The 19053-nt window shown below is 37.7% G+C and overlaps 2 protein-coding genes across 2 annotated transcripts in view; one reads left to right on the forward strand and one right to left on the reverse strand.

The window, feature by feature from the left end:
* LOC117208067 (U-scoloptoxin(05)-Sm1a) overlaps positions 1-19053 on the forward strand; it is a 73752-nt gene that overhangs the window by 29314 nt on the left and 25385 nt on the right. The window lies entirely within an intron of this gene.
* Positions 14196-19053, reverse strand: part of LOC117208064 (MICOS complex subunit Mic60) — an 80475-nt gene continuing 75617 nt past the window's right edge. The window contains exon 15 of the mRNA XM_033448901.1: positions 14196-14240. Within this exon, the coding sequence (XP_033304792.1) occupies positions 14211-14240 (30 nt within the window). The 3' untranslated portion in view covers positions 14196-14210. The remainder of the gene's footprint in view (positions 14241-19053) is intronic.

Raw genomic sequence — 19053 nt, forward strand, 5'->3', positions numbered from 1 at the left:
GTAGTTGAAATACCCCCGGCGACGCGACGGAGGCTGGCGGGTAAGCGGAACGCCGCGCCACGCCAGCGAATTAGCTGACCGAAAAGGAAAAGGGATACCAACGGGGGTGAGCGGAGAGTCGAAGAGCTGAAAACTCGGTAGAATCGAGCTTTTGAAGAATCTTGCGAGTCAGCTAGTTTTGCTCTTGTCACTCGCTGAAATATTAGAGCGCAAGTACGTCCGATTCAGATTAACGCTAGCCCGTCTGGCTTGTACTTTCCATGAATTTTCGCGGACGTTCTCCCGAGGACATGTCCCTTTTCCCTTTTTACCTTTGCTATGAATTCTTTCTAACAAACGATTTCTTCTTTTTTTCATTTTTTTCTATTTTTTTTTTTTTTTAATTCTCTTTCAGCTCTTTTCTGGTTTTTAAAGGAACGACTAGACTCTCGTATATGTTCGAAGAAACGGGACTCGGGTCAGTAAAAAATTCTTTTCGGAAACTGAGAATTTTTACTGCTTATATGTAATTTATGCGTCCAAATTTCGCATCTTAGGTTATAGTGTGATTTTGCTTTGTTGCTTTGACGAACCGAGTATCGAGTTGATCAAAATTGAATGAAAGATCGGAAGGCGCGTCAGTTTGGTTTCGACGAATTTTTGTTAAAATTTTTCCTAATTTCATAGGAACAAAAGTGAGGTATTTGGGTTTCACGAAATTCGTTAGGTAAGGATTATCCTTTGATCGTAGTAAATCAGGAGAACGATAAAAAAGTTTTCAACGAAATGACAATTGCCTCGATCCCGATCGACGAAAAATTAGCAGCTGACGTCAAAACTCTGTCGAATTTCATCGGTAGCCTCGTTATCCGTTTTTTATCGAGTTCATCGATCGACGTTCACGCTCCAGAAAATTGTTCGGTCACGAATCAAGAGACAAACGCGACCAGAAGGATTTTCCTCCAAGATTGGTCAACCTATATCTCATAATGGAAAACCGATTGCAGGATTTGACCATTTATCCTGAAAGTGTTAAATCTTTTGTATATTATAACAAGTACAAGCACAAAAGTAGAAAATTAATATATTTTTAACAATTTACTAGAATACCTAAGATAAGGTGAAAATATCGTATTAAAAACGAAACGATCGTTTTGAATCTTTTTCTGAAAAATCGAGAACTCACGACTAATAGCGCATATTTTGCGTAAGAATTTCTTAATAAACAAATTGCCATCAATACCTAAAAAGTTAATCGGTAAACAAAAAAGGCACATGCTATCGTATTAAAATTTGAGAATCTAAAATCGTATTTCAATTTGAGAATATTTAACGATTTTGCTCGATTCTAAAATAAACTACTATCAATATCGTTGTAATAATAGTTATGTACGTCCAATACTCGTTTAATAGCCGAGCACAAGTACAAATAGACCGTCGCGTCGCAATAATGTTGGTCACTTGAGTTGAAATTGAGTTCTCGTTGAAGTTTCACAAGGCCCGTAGGATCTTGACAATCTCTGGATGGTATCCGTGGCTGGAATCAAGCACGTCAATCGTAATACGTCGATTCGAGTTAAGGGATCGTACGACCGGACAGAGTTTCATTAACATTTTGGTATCTGCAGTTGTTGATTTATGACGACTTTGACAGTTCCTCATGCGGCTCGCCGAGTTGCTAATCGTGAAAATGTGTCCAATGATTCGACGAGTGTCATGTTACTGTCGTTTAAAGTGAAAAGGGCTTTTGGAATAGATTTAGAGGAGTATTCTCTATTCATTTTTTATCGAAAAGATTGTTGTTCGATGATTTTGCTCTATCGTAATGTTTCGTGAGATTTCTAGGTTTTCCTTACGACTAATCCATCTTACAAAGTATCGCTATTTAAATATACGTATCTTCTTTCTTTTATTAAGAAATTTAGATTCATTGATAAATTATTTTTCCATTTTAGCATGATATCTTTCATCTCCACTCGAGACTCGAAAAAGCCGAAGCTCTAAAATAAAAAGCACCACATGAAAATCACACATCTATAGAAGAAAGTATCTAAAGAAAGCATAGAAGGCATCGGCGGGAGTATTGTCTATAGAAGAACTGAGACTCTCGAGAGACGTTTAAACAACCTAGACATCTCGGGACAATATTGCCCCGTACGCGTGACAATGGAAGAAGCCATTGACATTCTTGGCCCCATTGTTTCGTGGTGAACAAGTGGCCGTGTATCTAGCTGTCACGGTAGAAGTTACTTAGCAGGGAGAATAGATCAGCGGAGTGAGAGCGAGAGCCGCGCGCGCGCCTGTGTGTGTGAGTAGGCGCCTCATGTGTTTTCATTGTCACAAGCTAGAAAACAATACTGAATGCCTGTCACCGACTGTCGACTGTGGCCGTCGCGTGTATATCCGTAGTTAACGATGCTAAAACGCCGTATCAGAGGGAAATGAACGCCACTGTGCTTGGGGAAGTAACTTGCAAATGAGCGATTATATTCTTATCGCGATGACCGATCCAGTACGGTATGAAGTTAGCCCTCCATCTTTTCAATCTCTTATTTTTTGTTGTTATTCCATGTTGTTCTACATTTTGTTCACATCGTTCCATAAAAATAATGAATTATTTCGATAGGTTTCCGAAACCACCTCGAGAAAGTGAATTTTCTGGTCGAAAGAGCAGTCGCTCCTATATATATATATAATGATAATTCAGAATAAAGATTATGTTTATCCGATTAAGTAACAAGATCGATATTGTATTCAACTCTTGGAGGAAAGGAAATCGAATGGTTTCGGAAAGGCCAATAAGGTCCAAGAAGACCTTGCTTTCCATTAAAGGCTCCGTGAACGATGACTCGCAAGTAGACTAATTATAAAGATATTTCAAGGATTGCCACTTGCGCGTTGTTCGTCTCGATCCATCAGTCACGGCCGTATTCTCGGTAACGTTTCCCTTGCTCGAGACACGACCGACTTTTCTTGAGATCTCGCTGTTTCGTAAGAAACTGGAGAATGATAGTTTCAGCTCGAGGAACGTGCACCAGTGATAAATAATCTTCTCTCGTCTGTCCAATTAATTTCACTGTTAGCAATATTGCTCGCCACTCGTACGATTCCTGTAAATCTTCATTCTGAACGCAGGTTATTGATTGCGTTTTTTTTTTTTCTTTAAATTGATGGCCATTTGTCGTGTCGAGCTTCAGCTTCGATCGGTGCAGTTTCATCGCCCAGGAATTTTTCGTGGCTTTTATTGGGCGACGCGAGATCGATGGTGATGGATATGTCACTTTTACGAGTGTATCGTATATCGTGTTTAGCCTTATGGCAAAACCTTTTGACATTTTTTCTATTGTTAACTGATTCTTACCCTTAACTATTCTCGCTTTTTTCTCGAATATTTATCTTGCATTTAATTGCTAAGAAATTTACTTTGGCTTGAATTCAATTAAATTCTATCTGCTTTCGTTACTTTATAATATATCGATTCAAAATTAACAAAATTATGTACTAACCAATTACGTTACGAACTCGTTCGTTAATCTCTCTTTCATCGCGTATTCTATGAAATTTGCTTACTATTTCCACTATCTAGCCTTCGCTACCAGCCTTCCATTATCTTTGCAATTGTTTTTTCGCTCAGTGGTATCGTGCGAATTCTACAATCGTTCTCATCCTAAAGATACAGATACATCTTAAACGGTAACTGTTCGTAACGTATCAAACGCTTTAACGTCTACTTGTAGCTTATTTTTTATCAATAAAAATTCTCCGGTTAAGAAAAGCACAACCTAAGAAACAAGAAGAATTATAAAGAAAGAATTATTTTTTTCATTTTTCAACATCAGCCCGTCAGTGGTCATAAGTAAACGCAGGTTATTTCTTGAAACGCAATTATCATCGTTCGAGCTTGAGTTTCACAAGGAACCCAAGAACCCAAGAAACCAAGAATATTCAATCTCGGAAGGTCATCTTTTTCCGCGCGTGTCGCGACTCATTTATCACAGTGTCTAAATCGATCATTTAATCGAGCTGAAAAGGAATCCCTATGAACGCGGCTCATTTATCATTAGCTGCCATCATCTCTGATTAACTTTTGATCTCGTTACGTCGAAGCACCTCGTTATCTGGATTACGTCTGCAATCGTAACCAATAACTAAGTGAGCTTGCTGTCGAACAACGTCCAATTTCGATCCTAATCTTAGTTTCTTATGGTAGCTGGAAAAAGAATAGGGAAGGAAAACTAGGAGACGAGATGTATGATTTACGAAGATAATTGGGAAGAAGTTGTGAAAGAGAGGTTAAAGGTTCCGATTTTTTAATAATTATTAGAAATTTTAAGGTGAAATTAAAGAGCGAAAATTAGAGCATCGACAAGCTAATTAATTGAAAAGTAAACCTTTACTTGCCAAAGAAAGTTTCTGATAACGAGTAAAAATCTCTTTAACGCTAATAAAACTTAGCCTTACCCTGGACCGAAGAATTCTCAGATATATGTCACGATAATATATGGCTTATAGAAATCAAAGATTTACCCCATGTTAAAGATGGTTAATAACGTTAGAAATCGAAAAGGGAATCGAAAATGGAAAATCCAAAACTGTCAGACGTAAATTTCTTGCGTTTCTTACAATGAATTTTTCGTGAAAAACTTCGTAAAACAAAAACTAAGAAGAATCCTCTTGGTTTTAAATATATCACGTCAAACGTAAATTTTTCACACTCGACTAGTAATTCATACTCGATAATCCCTGAAAACTTTTCACCTAAAGATAAATAAATCGAAAGACCAATCCCCCTATCTTTAAACATACGTCGCCACTTGACGAAAGAATTTTCTCAACTCCAGACTTACCAAATGCAAATTTCTCGGACTTGTCAAAAGTTGCAAAAAAATTGATACGGTAGCGACCGATCAAAAAGCAACCTTTTCATCATAAAACACGCGTGGCTCTTTGCAAACATATTTCTTACTTTCATTATCAATATAATCTGGAACGACCAGCTCTCTCAAAGAGGCTTGAAAAATGGGAAGAGCAGTAGGACAGGAAAAATTGACATCTATTTGACGGCATTGATCGTATGTCACCGATCAACGACATAGCTTGCGAAAGACTAATCGCGTCGGGGTGACGGGCTTTCGTGCGCAACTTAACGAGAGTCAAACTTTAAAGCGAAGCTCTTGCACGTCGATTCGGCAGCGGCAGCGGCAGCGGCAGCAGCAGCCAACGAAGATGGAGAAGAAGATGGTGACGCGCGGCAAGGGGCCGCAGAGGCCTGCGGCGAGCAGAGATTAAATCCTACCATGGTAAAGAGCTAATCTGTCCGTCTCTCTGCTCTTTTCTCTTCCGGCTTCCTCCTGCGGTGCATTCCTCGTCCTGCCTCATTCTCCATCACCCTCTTTTCATCCCTTGTCCCAACCTTTCTGCCTTATCCATCGGGGCTTTCCATCATTTTTCCTTCTTCGTCTTTCGTCCTTTCTTTTCTTCCTGGAAATGGAAACGTTCGAACCGTTCACGGTGGCCAACCCCCCTCGTACTCTTTTCCACGCGCAGAGCACAGGCCTTGTAACAGAAGACTCCGTTGAATTCCTCGTTTGGCTGTCGATCAAACGTTCAACTTTACGTTTTTTCCACTCTTTCTTCCTATCTCTTGCCGAGCCAACCCTGCTTTTTGACACAGTGATTCTCTTTCGTGGTCGTTTCATAGGTTATCCAATGAATGGACAAACGGATTTCAATCGTTTCGTTTTCTTCGTTTCGTGCGATTGCAACGGTGGCGGATTGGTGAACGTTTATCTCGACTGACCGAGTAACTAATTCACGCTGGAAATTTTTTTGGTAAATGTGTCGAACGAACAATCTCCTACGAATCTACATCTTAAAATAATTAGTACGAAATCACTATTTGCCCAGTTACTTTATTTTAAATTATTATTTATTGTCGTTAAATCGAAATAGAAGATATAATAGTACCTAATTATTGTACGACTTATATGAAGATCTAACCTGATAAGGAAATATATTTTCACAAAATAATCAACGAAACATCGTCGAAATTTTCTTCTTCCGCATGATGGACACTAATTTTCAGTTTCTACATTCTAATTAACATTTTGAAGAATCCTTTCGGTCAATTGAACAAATTATAACGATATTTTCAACCTTTTCATTAAATTTATTACACTGATCGAACTACTTTTCAATTCTTCAGCATGCACTTTATTATTAGTCAACTCGTACAGAATAGAAAATAGTGTTTTGAAGATCTTTTTGCCAGCAGATAACAATTTTCGTAATGTATTGAGAAATCTGTTCCTTATTGTATCTAAACAAGCTTTCTTTCTCCCGTGAAGAATCGATCTGTAAAAATTAAAGTATATTATCTATCTACGGCAATTAGAAACTTGCAACGACTTCATAGTTGAAAATTATCAGCTCTACAAGTCTCTCCACCTTTAGAATCTTTAACGATTATTTCTCCCAGAGATAATAATTTTTATGTCTGTTACTTCCAATCGTCAATTTTGCTAAGAATTGAATGGCAAAGATTAAACGAACGGGCATAACAATTTTTACAGCCTCTATCCTTTCGTTCCACGGAGATTTTTTTCAAGTCCTTCCTTCCCTCTCGAATAAATCTCGCTAGTAGAAAAAGCTACACTTTAACCGACGAGAATTTCCATAATCTGGACGAAAGGTCGTCCAACAATGTTTCAGATAACTCTTTCAGCTTCCACTTCTCCTTAATTAATTAACTTTCTTATGTACCTGGTACCCATCGACGGTTTCTAACGAACAATTCCACGCGTGTGTCTCGATTATATTTACATATCTTTCTTAATTCCCTTCGTTCGCGTTACCAGTTATTCCTTTGGTCGCGGCTACTGAAATGTCGGCAATGCGTTTCGAGAACTGAGAAGCAAACGAAGGCCGCAAATAAGAATTTCAGTCCCTCGTCTCCGAGAACAAATGTCAAGAATTTCATTATTCCTATTTTTCTGCAATTCCTCGACTGTAAGATCGCGACAGAGTTTGTTTTCCCCTCAGTGGAATTATTCGATAATTCGACCGTTTTTTTTATTATATGTATATACAGTGACGAGCAAAAGTGTAAACACACTCGATACTACGTAAAAGGCGATACTACGACTAATTTTTCAAGTGATCGGTAAAAATTAAGTAACAGTAACTACAAGCTGCGTCTGATTAACGAAATGTAATATTTTACAATAATTGTGTTTTGAAACAATGTTTACAGTTTTACACGTTTCGTCAGAAACGTTTATGATAGCATGTAAATATCAGGGAAACGAAACTGTCAATAAGCACTGATTGTCCACTGTTTCGCAGTCAACTGTTCCACACCATTGTTAGATTACTTTTCAGTTTGATATGCTTAATCCAAGATGAAGCCACTTAGTGAAGATAAAAAGAACAGTATTATTTGTTTGTGTGATAAAGGTTTGTCGTTGCGGCAAATTGCAGAGAAACGTGGTGTCAATCATACGATAGTTGCAAGAATAAGAAAAAAGTATGTTAGTACTTAGTTAATAGTAGCACCAATTTCTTCACAAAACGGTAGACCTCGACTTATTTCAGATAGAGCAGCGCGTGAAATTGCATACTGTATTCGGTCGGATAGTTACAAAACACCAAAAATTGCTGCTCAGGAAATCGAAATAAGTGCTAGCGAATGGACCATTCGTCGCTCTTTAAAGAGAATTGGTTTACGAGCGAAGGAAAAAGAAAGTAAACCAGCTCTTTCAAACAAAAATATTAAATTACGAAAACAATTTGTTGACACCTACAAAGAATGGACGACCGAAGATTGGAAAAGAGTTATATGGAGTGACGAAACAAAAATTAACAGATTCGAATCCGACGGAAGGTTTTGGTATTGGACTTCATCCGAGAATAATGATCAACCAGGTAGTACAAAACAAACTATGAAGTTTGGCGGTGGCTCGATTATGTGTTGGGGTTGCTTTACTCACAGAGGTGTTGGTTCCTTAGTTCGAATCAAAGGTATAATGCGAAAAGAGCATTATTTGATCATTCTACAAAGTAATTTGCCTTCCGTAGTTAATTCTACTGGATATAATGAACGTGAAGTAATATTTCAACAAGACGGGGATCCTAAGCATACTGCAAAAATAGTTAAAACCTGGCTAGAAAATCAAATTTTTCTGTGATGACGTGGCCAGCACAAAGTCCGGTTATGAATCCGATCGGAAATTTGTGGTCCATTTTGAAAAGAAGGCTAGCAAAATATAATAATCCACCTTCAGGTGTTCATGAATTATGGGAAAGAACACAACAGGAATGGTACAATATTGAACCACAAATAATTAAAAATTTAATTCACAGTATGCCTCGTAGATTAAAATCATGAAAAAAAAGTAAAGGAAAGTGGACGAAGTACTAGGTTGAAACCTTAATTCGACGAGTATAATTAAAGTACAAAACTGTAAACATGGTTTGAGATGTCCATTTTTGTAAAATGTCCTGTACATTATTAATGTTAATGAAAATGAACTATTACATTTCGTTAATCAGACGCAGCTTGTAGTTACTGTTACCTAATCTTTACCGATCACTTGAAAAATTGGTCGTATTATCGTCTTTTACATAAAATCAACGGAGTGTGTTTACACTTTTGCTCGTCACTGTATATATAGGTCGGAGATGAAAGGACATCGGAGCCTTCCCCTTGGAACTTCGGGAAAATCCTTTAACACCGTAATTTAGATTCTACCATAGGCGTAATTAAACAATTGTCGTCATTCGATCCGATTGTATTTGTTCGAGATTTGTGATAGTGGGCTTGGGCTCGAGGCGACAACCAGTCGCCGAACGTAGCCACGGTCACGGGATGGACGTTTTGCCTGACGGAGGTGTGGAGTGGTTGTATGGTTCTCCCTAGAAATGTAGTTGTGGCGGCATACTGCCTCGAGAACGAGCCTAGCCAAATGGGATTGTACCTCGGAGGTGTCAATATAATGGAACACACGTTGTATTAATAATCAAACTCCAGGCAGAAACTGCCTAGCAACGGCGTTTGGAACTTTCTCGATGCTTCCAACGAGTATATAACAAACAAATGCAATCGCACAGCGAGGAAAATTTCCATCAGTTTATTATTCGTGCGATTGCCTTGGAGAGTGACACATCGAGCAGTTTATACCGAGCGTCTTAGCAATCGTATTTTGTGCCTAAAATTATTCTACGCATAGTAAAGAGTCATCCCATTGACTGTGGATTCGTTTGAACCCAAGAACATTGTTAATAGCGTTCATTAAACTCATTATTCGTCAAACTTATTATTCGTTAAACTCAATATTCATTATACTTTGTAAAAGTCTTGTATATACGTGTAAATATAATCTCTGCTTCGTAAAACGATGGCTAATCCAAACGAAGAATTGTTACGCGCCCTAAATTCTAATGTTAACCCGACATATATATATAATAAATATTAAATACTTTTTATAATAGTGGATAATTATTTGTGAAGATTGTACGGGAAAGCGATACATTGTAAATGGATTATCGTGTTCTTCTTTACTTACTATTATATATTACTATACTATGCTATACTATACTATACTATACTATACTATACTATACTATACTATACTATACCATACCATACCATACCATACCATACCATACCATACCATACCATACCATATCATACCATACCATACCATACCATACCATACCATACCATACCATACCATACCATACCATACCATACCATACTATACTATACTATACTATACTATACTATGCTATACTATACTATATTATTATGTATATATACAGGAGAATGAAATCATTTAGTATCTCGTGAAATAGTACTCTCTTTAGTCTTTCATTTTCATAATTTGGAAATGTTTCAGCTTATATGTCGATTCGATATTCGCTGAATAATTTCAAAGCTGAATGAAACGTCGTTCAATATTCAGCCATAGCTTCGTAATTCTTCTTAGCACGCGCATTCCAACAGTATTCATTTGACAACTTGTAGTTTTCCAACGCACAAATTCTCTCAACTCTTTTGTATTATTTGCAGTTTAATCATCTTTCTACATATATATTCACTCGATATTGCACAATTTCAAACCAATAACATCGTCGTATTGACTAAAATTTATATACTAAAATTCCAAACGATGAAAAAGATGAAAGTTAAGAAGGTTTATTTTAAGAAGTTTCAAGGACTTTCAATCTCAAAGAGGATCTTTTCCCCTCGGCACTTACACAGAAAATTCTACTTTTCATCCTTCCTACCATCTTTATCGAAAGGAATCGAAACCAACGCTTTTTTCACATGGCAGATTTTCTTTGTAAAATGCTAACACGAAGTACTTATCGGAAATTCATAGATCTACAGGCTATCTATCATTATCGTCGCAACTAAAATAACAAAGAAAATGAAATATACCTTTGTAAACTAAAGTCTACGATAAACTGGCGGATGCTATTACGAGATTCCTAAAAAAAACAAAGAGAAACAATAATAATAAATAGTATCCAAAAGCCTGAGCCTCTCCGAACCAGATAGTCGAATGTTCATTGTCGATCTACGAACTTATCTACATGAAACAAAATTTTTCAACCGGAAAATTACTTATCACTGTATATTCTACCATTCTTAGTCTACCATAGGATTCCCCATACTCTGAAACTCTACTCTCAAATCTCTCTCAAACCTTCGTGTCGGACAAAAGACTTCGGCATCGTAAAAGACCCCACCTTCGGGATCAGCCAGCCCCTTTACCATCCACGTAATCCATACACGATTAGGCCGATGAAAATTCCGGCGGAAGCTTGTATTCGTACGAAGGCTACCAACTCTTGCTAACGGACAAAACGTTGGGTCACCGCGGGGCGGCGACTCGAAACCGAGGGGTGGAGGCTTTGGCCGTGCCGAACTACGAGGATTTCGAAGCGAAGCCCTCGTCTGGGTTGGGCAAACTGACCCAGATAGGTGAATAGTAAATGCACCCTCTACACTCCAGCACCAGCAACCTCCGTTTTGCGGAAAATATCTCTTCCCCTGTTCCTACTCTCTCGGACACCAGCCTTTCGTCGCATTGCTCCGCTTCCAACCCTCGCCAGTGAGTGACAATACAATTTCGAAATATGAATCAACGCGAGGGGATGGCCAGCCCTGTTTACAACCGCTCCGAGACAACGTCAAAAAGATGAAAATGTATCAGTCAGTCGATGGACGGCAGAAAGGAAAAGTTGCCGTGGTACTTTTTATTTATTCCATTCCTATTTTTTCTCTTGTTAATCCTTGTAATAGAGTTTATTGCTTTTTTCCTTTCCTCTAATTTTGCTTGCGGACGTTCATACATAGTTTTTTCACGTCGATACGATTACTAGGAACATTTGCAGATGAACCATGGACGAATTTTTTGGTGTCATCTTTTTTTTAATCATCGTGGAGTGGTTATTGTTCTTTCTTTCTTTATTTATTTATTCATTTATTAATTTACTTATTTATTTAATTGTAGAAAAGTTTGCGTCCTTTTTGAGTTAGTTAGTAGGAAATTAGTTAATTTTGAGTTGGTTAGTAGGAAAACGATAGGGGAAATTGGTTCGTTAGTTTTATCGGAAAATTGTGGCTTCTTTCAAAAACAGTGGCGGTTGTTTGCGAATGAAGAAAGCAAAGAAAGTAGACCGGTGCGATAAACATACCAGTGGATATTTCATAAAAATGTAATCAGGATATAAGCAGCGTAAGTAAACAAGTGATGCAAAGTAAAGGAACAATGTGAATAAACAAGGTAGGATGTCAACAACAAGCAAATCAACGATGTAAACAAACAATTTGAACCTTGAACTATATAAACTAATACAACTAGAACTATAAATAAACTGGTAGGCAAATAAGTCAAGTAATAGGTGGCGTAGGGTATAGTAATTGCAATTTCGCAGAAATTTTCTGTCATTTAGCAAAGGTATGTAGACGCGCAAATCAATCCCAAGAACCATAGAAAATTTCAATCGAACTACGTGCCCGCTACTGGGGAAGATTCACCCAAGGAGTGCTATTAATCGTATAAAGTAAGATTATAATATTTACGAAACTTGAATAATCGTTGTATTTAATTTCAAGTTTGTGCTGAAAATGTTATGCCAAAGTATTTTTCCAAGTATAGCACGATTTTCTGAAACTCATCCTTCGGTGGAACGCTCCAATGCGAAAGTATTTTATCGTTTTTATACAGAACTCGGAGGTTTATCTAAGAGAACCGAAAAATCAGTTAGGGAGTCAGAGACGGGCGAAAAAAGCCGGGACAACGCGCTCGGTTCTCGTTTATTCAAATTACTTGTGCCGGAACACACCGTGATCGCTTATCCCATCGAAACGAATTGTTATTTTGTTAAGCTTAGCCAAAGGTAGAGAAGCTCGATTATTTCGACTCGATGAATTTCAATGTTTGCCTCGTGCTGAAACCAACGAGATTATTAACATCCAGCTCTCCGTAGAGAACGTGCTAATTCTCATGGAAATTTTCGTGAAACGAAGAGAATTACTTTAACAAATGCCAAATGGAATCTTTGTTTTGCACGATGTCTTATTTGCTCATCTTTTTCCGACGAATAACGCTATTTTTAAATCGTCGATTTAATCGTGTCCTCGTTCTCACTCTACTCATTACTACTATCTTACCTTTATCCTTGCACTCCTCTATCTCGCTATTTCGTTTCATTCCCCATCTTTTGCGACGAAGAGTCGTCGACGATCCGCAAGTGCGCAAATCCGCAAATTTCATCGACCGCAATGTATCAAGTCTCGTTCGCGGAATTCAGAATAGCAATTAAGGATTCCATTCTTAGATTCCGTCGTAGTCTGTCGTTCTCTGTTGTTGTCTGTCGTTGTTCGCCGTTGTCTGCCGTTGTCTGTCGTTGTCTGCCGTTCTTCTGTCGTGCATGCAGCATCGCATAGCATCGCGCCACCGCAATGACCACTATGCAGGACTGCTATGTGACCCCACGAGGATCAGCATGTGACGCGCGCGTGCAATGCACCATCGCGGCAGGCATCCTGTTCTACCACTGTTTACGTGGAATTCGTGTTGTTCTCTAAAAAATTGAGGCCTACAACAATTGCAAGGTATTTGCACGTTCATAGCTAAATTGCGAAATTGCCAGTTTCTAGAATTTCTTAATAACATCGTGTATCGTTTATTGTCATTACATCGTCACAATTGATTAACATTTATTTTTGAAATCTCTTATAGTTGTCTTACAATTTCATGAAATAGCGCTCGTTTTTCGTCAACATCTATCAACACGTTTGCAAGTTAAATTCAGAAATTGTTTATTTCTGCAATTAAGAGAGCGCGGACAGTTGAATTTCAAACGCTCCGTACTGTGCTTCGTAGTTTTGGTAAGAATTACTATCCATGACATAAAAACGGCACAACAACTGACATCCAATATAAACGTTTCATCCTTTTTGACGATGTCTTGTTGTCAGGATAATTTACCATTGCATAATCATAGTGTACCAAGCGTTCAGCTGATTATTCCCGATCGAAACAATTTCTTCTCTACTTATTTTTCGCTAATTTTTCCAACAATCTTACATAAAATCATCACTGTAATTTGAATAGAAAATAATTTAATCAAATCACTTGCTACAAATAATCTGCCGTGCCGTTATAACTCGATTCTTTTCACTCGACTACTTCCTTCGTCAACGTTTCCAAAGACCTTGAAGATTGCCGAAATTGCCACAGGGGAATAGAAGGTCCATGGTCGGACATCGTTGACAATCAGATGACAAATGCCTCGAGCAAAGTCAAGCTTTTCTCACGTACGATTAAACGGTGTCAAGAGTAGTTCAGGTCGACGTTTCCTTCCATTCGTTCTGCACTTGGTTCGATGACTTTCATTCGACGAAAGATATTTCAACGGGATACACGACGACTGGTACCTGGTACCGCACTCTGCACGCCGGGAACACGTAGTAAACCAAACCCAGATAGTCCAGATAGCCCAGATAGGTAATTAGCTGGCTAAGCACTAGAGTACTCGGTACATGAGATCCTTGAAACAGAATGTGGCTTGGAGGTGAAGAAGCGTACGATGGCCCGCAAGCGGAAGCAGGGACAAGTAGAACGGTAGTCTGCCTGCGGCATGGCAGCCGTGACTAATCTGGATCTGTGGCTGAACAAGTACCACTTGACTAGCCTTCGTCCGGGAGTTGCCATCACTCAACGACCACTTTGCGCCCCTACGACCTCCTTAACATAATATACATATAAATATATATATAGATAGATAAAAGGTGCCTAGAAATAGGCGTCGAATAACTTCGCGAGCTAGTGGTAACGTTTTCTACTATTTCTACTATCCTTTATTAAAATGTGATATCGAAATACGGATGTATTTACTGCACTTTACGTGACTCGAAGAAGCTGTTTGCAATCGAACAAGCGGAAATAGAAATGTCAAGGTGCGATGCCGAAACCCGACTCGAAACATGCCTTAAGATATATATACAGAGTATAGTATATGTATACACCTCGCTCACCCTTCCCCTTTGTCTCTTACGATAGTTTCTACGATGAAGCTGAGATTCCAAGCGAACGCTACTTGCATTCTGCGGATCGAAATTCTTTAGAACCTGTGGATTATCGTGCATGTTACACCTGTTTCCCCAGAAACACATCTTGTCTTTCACTTCCAGATGTGAGATCCGATCGAGATAGTAAAATTTCAGTCGAGAATTGTCTGAATTTGGTTAATCTTCGATTGTGGAGCAGACAGATGACGGGCCAGTTCATTTCCGTTTGGAGATATTTTTATTTTTGTTCGAGTGTTTGTTCAATCTAAGAAGCTGCTTTGCAAATGCAAAGATACATACTTCAACATTCTTTGATTAAAAGATAACAAATTTGAGAAAAATGATTGAAACATAATAGATTATTCGCTTAGATGGAGTTTACGTACTTTTAAAGAAATGCGAACGAATTTGTCATTCAACTTAATAGGCGTTTCAAACCAAATTATTATATTAAATTATGTTCTATGCACTTTGCTTTGTCGTTAATCAAACGGGGCTATTTCGTGCTTAAAGAAAGGAGAAAAGTCGAAGAAAACTCGTTGGAAAGGGGTGAGACTCGAGGAGAACACGTGACGATTTCGCGTGACGCAAGAGAACTCACTCGGGTCTCGTTTCCTCTTTACGACGGATTTTTGCCGTCACGTTTACTTTCTCAGTGTCTCGGAAACGTACATATGCCCCTTTGTCGTCTAACTTGGCAACCTTAAATTACTCGCAAATTGTTCCTGCCACCAACAAACTTTTCCAGCAAGGATATTGCATAGTTTTCCACAACCGTATTCCTACGGTATTAAAATTTATTTTTTACAATCTTAACGAATTATCAACATGTTACCTACATTATTTTATCTGAAATAACGCAGACCAATTTATTATTTGCGAGTGATCTCATTTTATTTGTATCTCGTTTCTCCAAGTTAAATTTATTACGTTTAAATTTCGATACTGCTGTAATCTACTTTCAATTTCGATACTTTTTCGATACTTTCAAATTCAATACTACTACATCTACATCTACATCTACATCTACCATAATCGCTAAATTCATATATCATTCCCTTTTTGTTATTTTTTCTATCCCTTTCTATCTTATTTCTTGTAAAATTGTTTCCTAATTAAAATTATGTACTGTTAAAATTGGCAAAATTTTAGGCCGTGCTCTTTCCTGCTTTTTTCTCTCTTTTTTCTCTTCTTTTCCTCTTTCTTTTTCTCTCTTTTCTTTGCTTTTTTTTAATCCAGCTAGTTCTTTGTTCGAATCAGGCAATAAACAACGGAACAGTGTCCAACGGACGAAACTGTGCTCTTGATCTTGCTTCTATCAGATGTATCGGTTGGAAACTAGTTTCGTTTCCACCATTTCGAGACCCTGGATTTACGACGTTGAATCTGTTTGCCGTTTAGCGTAAACAAAGATTTAGGTCGATGAAATTTCATCTAGATACTCAAACAGTTCTGTAAAAGTTAACTAAAGGCATTTTCCTATTTAAAATGTAACAACGCCTGATATTCATTTAAGCCGAGCGATCTCCATTTTCGAAAAATATACTCGCACGAAAGCATTGTAGATTATCTCGTTGCATGCAAAAAGTTGGGGGAATTTTTGTCATTGAGAAATTATCACAGACTTTGAAAGTACTTTTAGATATTTAAAAAGAATTATCCCCGATACTCTTTTACCATGATGTGAAAATTCAACAAGATATTGACAATTTTTTAAAACAATTCTTAATGTTCGAAGAGAATTATCTATCGAAACAGCAAAGCAGATGAATTACTTTTTCACGGTAATATAACAATTGTACATGGCTTGGACTGGCTTTGGATTCATCCAAAATTCTTTAAAATCACATATCCATTTGTATGAAAAACTTATTGTGAAAAAGGGAAGATCGTTAAATCTCATTTTCACTATAACAAAACATTGCAGGGCCTAATCGTAATATAATTATCAAACTATCTTACGGATGACGCGTGAATAAACACTATGGATGCCTAATAATACACGTTATAAGAATATCGATTTCCGCCACCGAGGACCTCCTTCCATTTTCTGTGTCGCATTGAACGCCTTAAACTAACTGTCTAGATTACCAGAATATTTATCGATCGTCTGAAAAATAATTCGAAACTTTCGAGAACAATTTATTTGCAGCAATAGAAATAGGCAATTTCAAATTCATCGTAACGCGAAAGATTAAAAATCGTTATAATAATAATTGGTAAACGATCGTTTGATTTGTTCGTGATTCTCTAAATTAATCCTAAACACAAAACCTTCAAATTCACTATAATAATCGGTAGATACGCCATTTAGCGAGTAGCGTGTAATATTATTGTATTTCGTAGAATCAGCAGATGCTTGTTGTAGGAGTCGTAGGAAAAAGCGGAACGAGTTTGGTTCCGAATAAAAGTCACAGCAGAAGTTCCCTCCGCCCTCTCGCCAGTCCGAAAAATATTGCTTGTAAATTTCTAGCGGACAGACCAGTATATCTTGTCCTCTCTTGGCCACTTGATTTACCTCCTCCCATGCTCTTTTTTTTCCTCCTTTTTTCTCCCTACCACGCAACGGTTTGTTTTCACGCGCATTTTTAACGATCACTTGGACGAAGCGACGCTCGCGTTCATTTCCCGTCGCCGTAAATTCTTGCTTTCGTGATAGCATCCACCCTTACCCATCCTTATTTGCCTATTCTTTACCCAGATTATTTGTTTTCTCCAGGCAAATGCCATTACGCCAACCTTACGACGCGAATTTTTCCAAGTATCATCTAAAATAACATTGACAAAATTGACCCAGTCGATTTGAATGTTGAATTTTATGATACTTTGTCACGTATATCGCGTTCAAAACCAGGGGGATAGAAATCTTGAAAACGTATCTGCAAGATTAGTTATCTTGCCAAAAAACGTTATCTTGCCAAGTTTAGTTGATTATTTAGAAAGCGATACTTTTCGTTTAGTGGAAGATTTGTAGATCGATCAAATTTAGTTGCCCCACGCGTATACCTATTCTGTAGAAACAGCTACATACAGATACAACCGATCCAAGTGACTAGTTAGCAATGTATATACAGGGTGGTTGGTAACTGGTGGTACAAGCGGAAGGGTGGTGATTCTACGCGAAAAAAGAAGTCGAAAATATAGAATAAAAATTTTTTTTTTGTTTTTTAAATTTTTTTAAAAATCTACAGTGAGATCCGTTATAACGAGACATGATAAAGTGCACGCGTATCGAGCGAAAATTCAAAGTCGATTTTCTCGAAAACAAAGCCTCAAACGAAAAATTTTTATTCTATATTTTCGACTTTTTTTTCGCGTAGAATCACCCCCTTTCCGCTTGTACCACCAGTTACCAACCACCCTTTAGATGCGAACCTTACGCGTTTCAATCAGTTTGTAATAACTGATTTATGATAACCATAAATGTCATCTGTATCGTTGAGATTCCCATCATTGCTCTCGGATCTTATCGTTCAACATACGAGAACGCGCGTTCAAATTAACAATTGTCATTTTGTTATTATTATGATATATTAGTTACGAAAGAACTGCAAATTTATCAGTGTAAATATCTCTTGTGACAACAGAGAAGAAAGAAAGAGGATGATTTCTAGCGTTCTCAGAGTGCCATATATAGAAAAATTGGCACAGTAGAGGATATTTGTTCCGTTACTGAACGTTATCGTGCGCCAGTGTTTTCCAATTTCCAATCAAATATTTTTGTCGGTTCAGTGGTATATCTATATTAGTGATGTATAGGTATGCAAATTTGGAGAAAGCAGGCTGAAATGTAAGATCGAAGTTGTAAAAGATTATGTTTCAAGGCAGAAGTTATTTAAAATTATTTAAGATAATAGATAATTTGAACGAAGTAAAGTTTGTAAAAATTCAACGTTGCAGTTGATCTTGTAACAAATGCGATTTTTGAAATATTCAAGGTAGAAGCAGAATCTTACGATTAAGGTATATTCAACCCAGAAAATGAAGAAGAAAAAAAATAAAAGAACAGATATCTAATTAAGTCATAAAGGAGCAAATAAAACATAATAAAATAAATAAAGACAATTGATAAAGACAATTTTGGTAATATTCGATCTTAGAATTAAATGCTTCGCTAAGAAATGAGATGCGCTATTTGTCACATTTCTTTCGTTGTCTTCGATTAAAATGTTATATAGTAGAATAATAGCTTAGACGAAAACTCTTGGTGGCAACTGTAGATATTTGGGCCTGTTTTAGATCAGAATCTAGAAACTATCCTCGCCGGATACGTTAGCGGAAGTTTCGCGAATCTTCGAACATCGACGGGGCGGGCCGTAGGACGATAGAAACTTTCGAAACCCACTTGCACGGTCTGTATTGTTTCGTGGTTGTGTATCGTGTTCCTCTGGACGGGATAAGAACGCGTTTCCACAGCTCCAACAACTTCTACACGTCGAACGCGCATCGACGTCTCGGAACGCGAACGATTCTTTTCATTCTTACTCGAA

Source organism: Bombus bifarius, unplaced genomic scaffold, assembly GCF_011952205.1.
Source record: "Bombus bifarius isolate JDL3187 unplaced genomic scaffold, Bbif_JDL3187 scf7180000008050, whole genome shotgun sequence".
Taxonomy (NCBI): domain Eukaryota; kingdom Metazoa; phylum Arthropoda; class Insecta; order Hymenoptera; family Apidae; genus Bombus; species Bombus bifarius.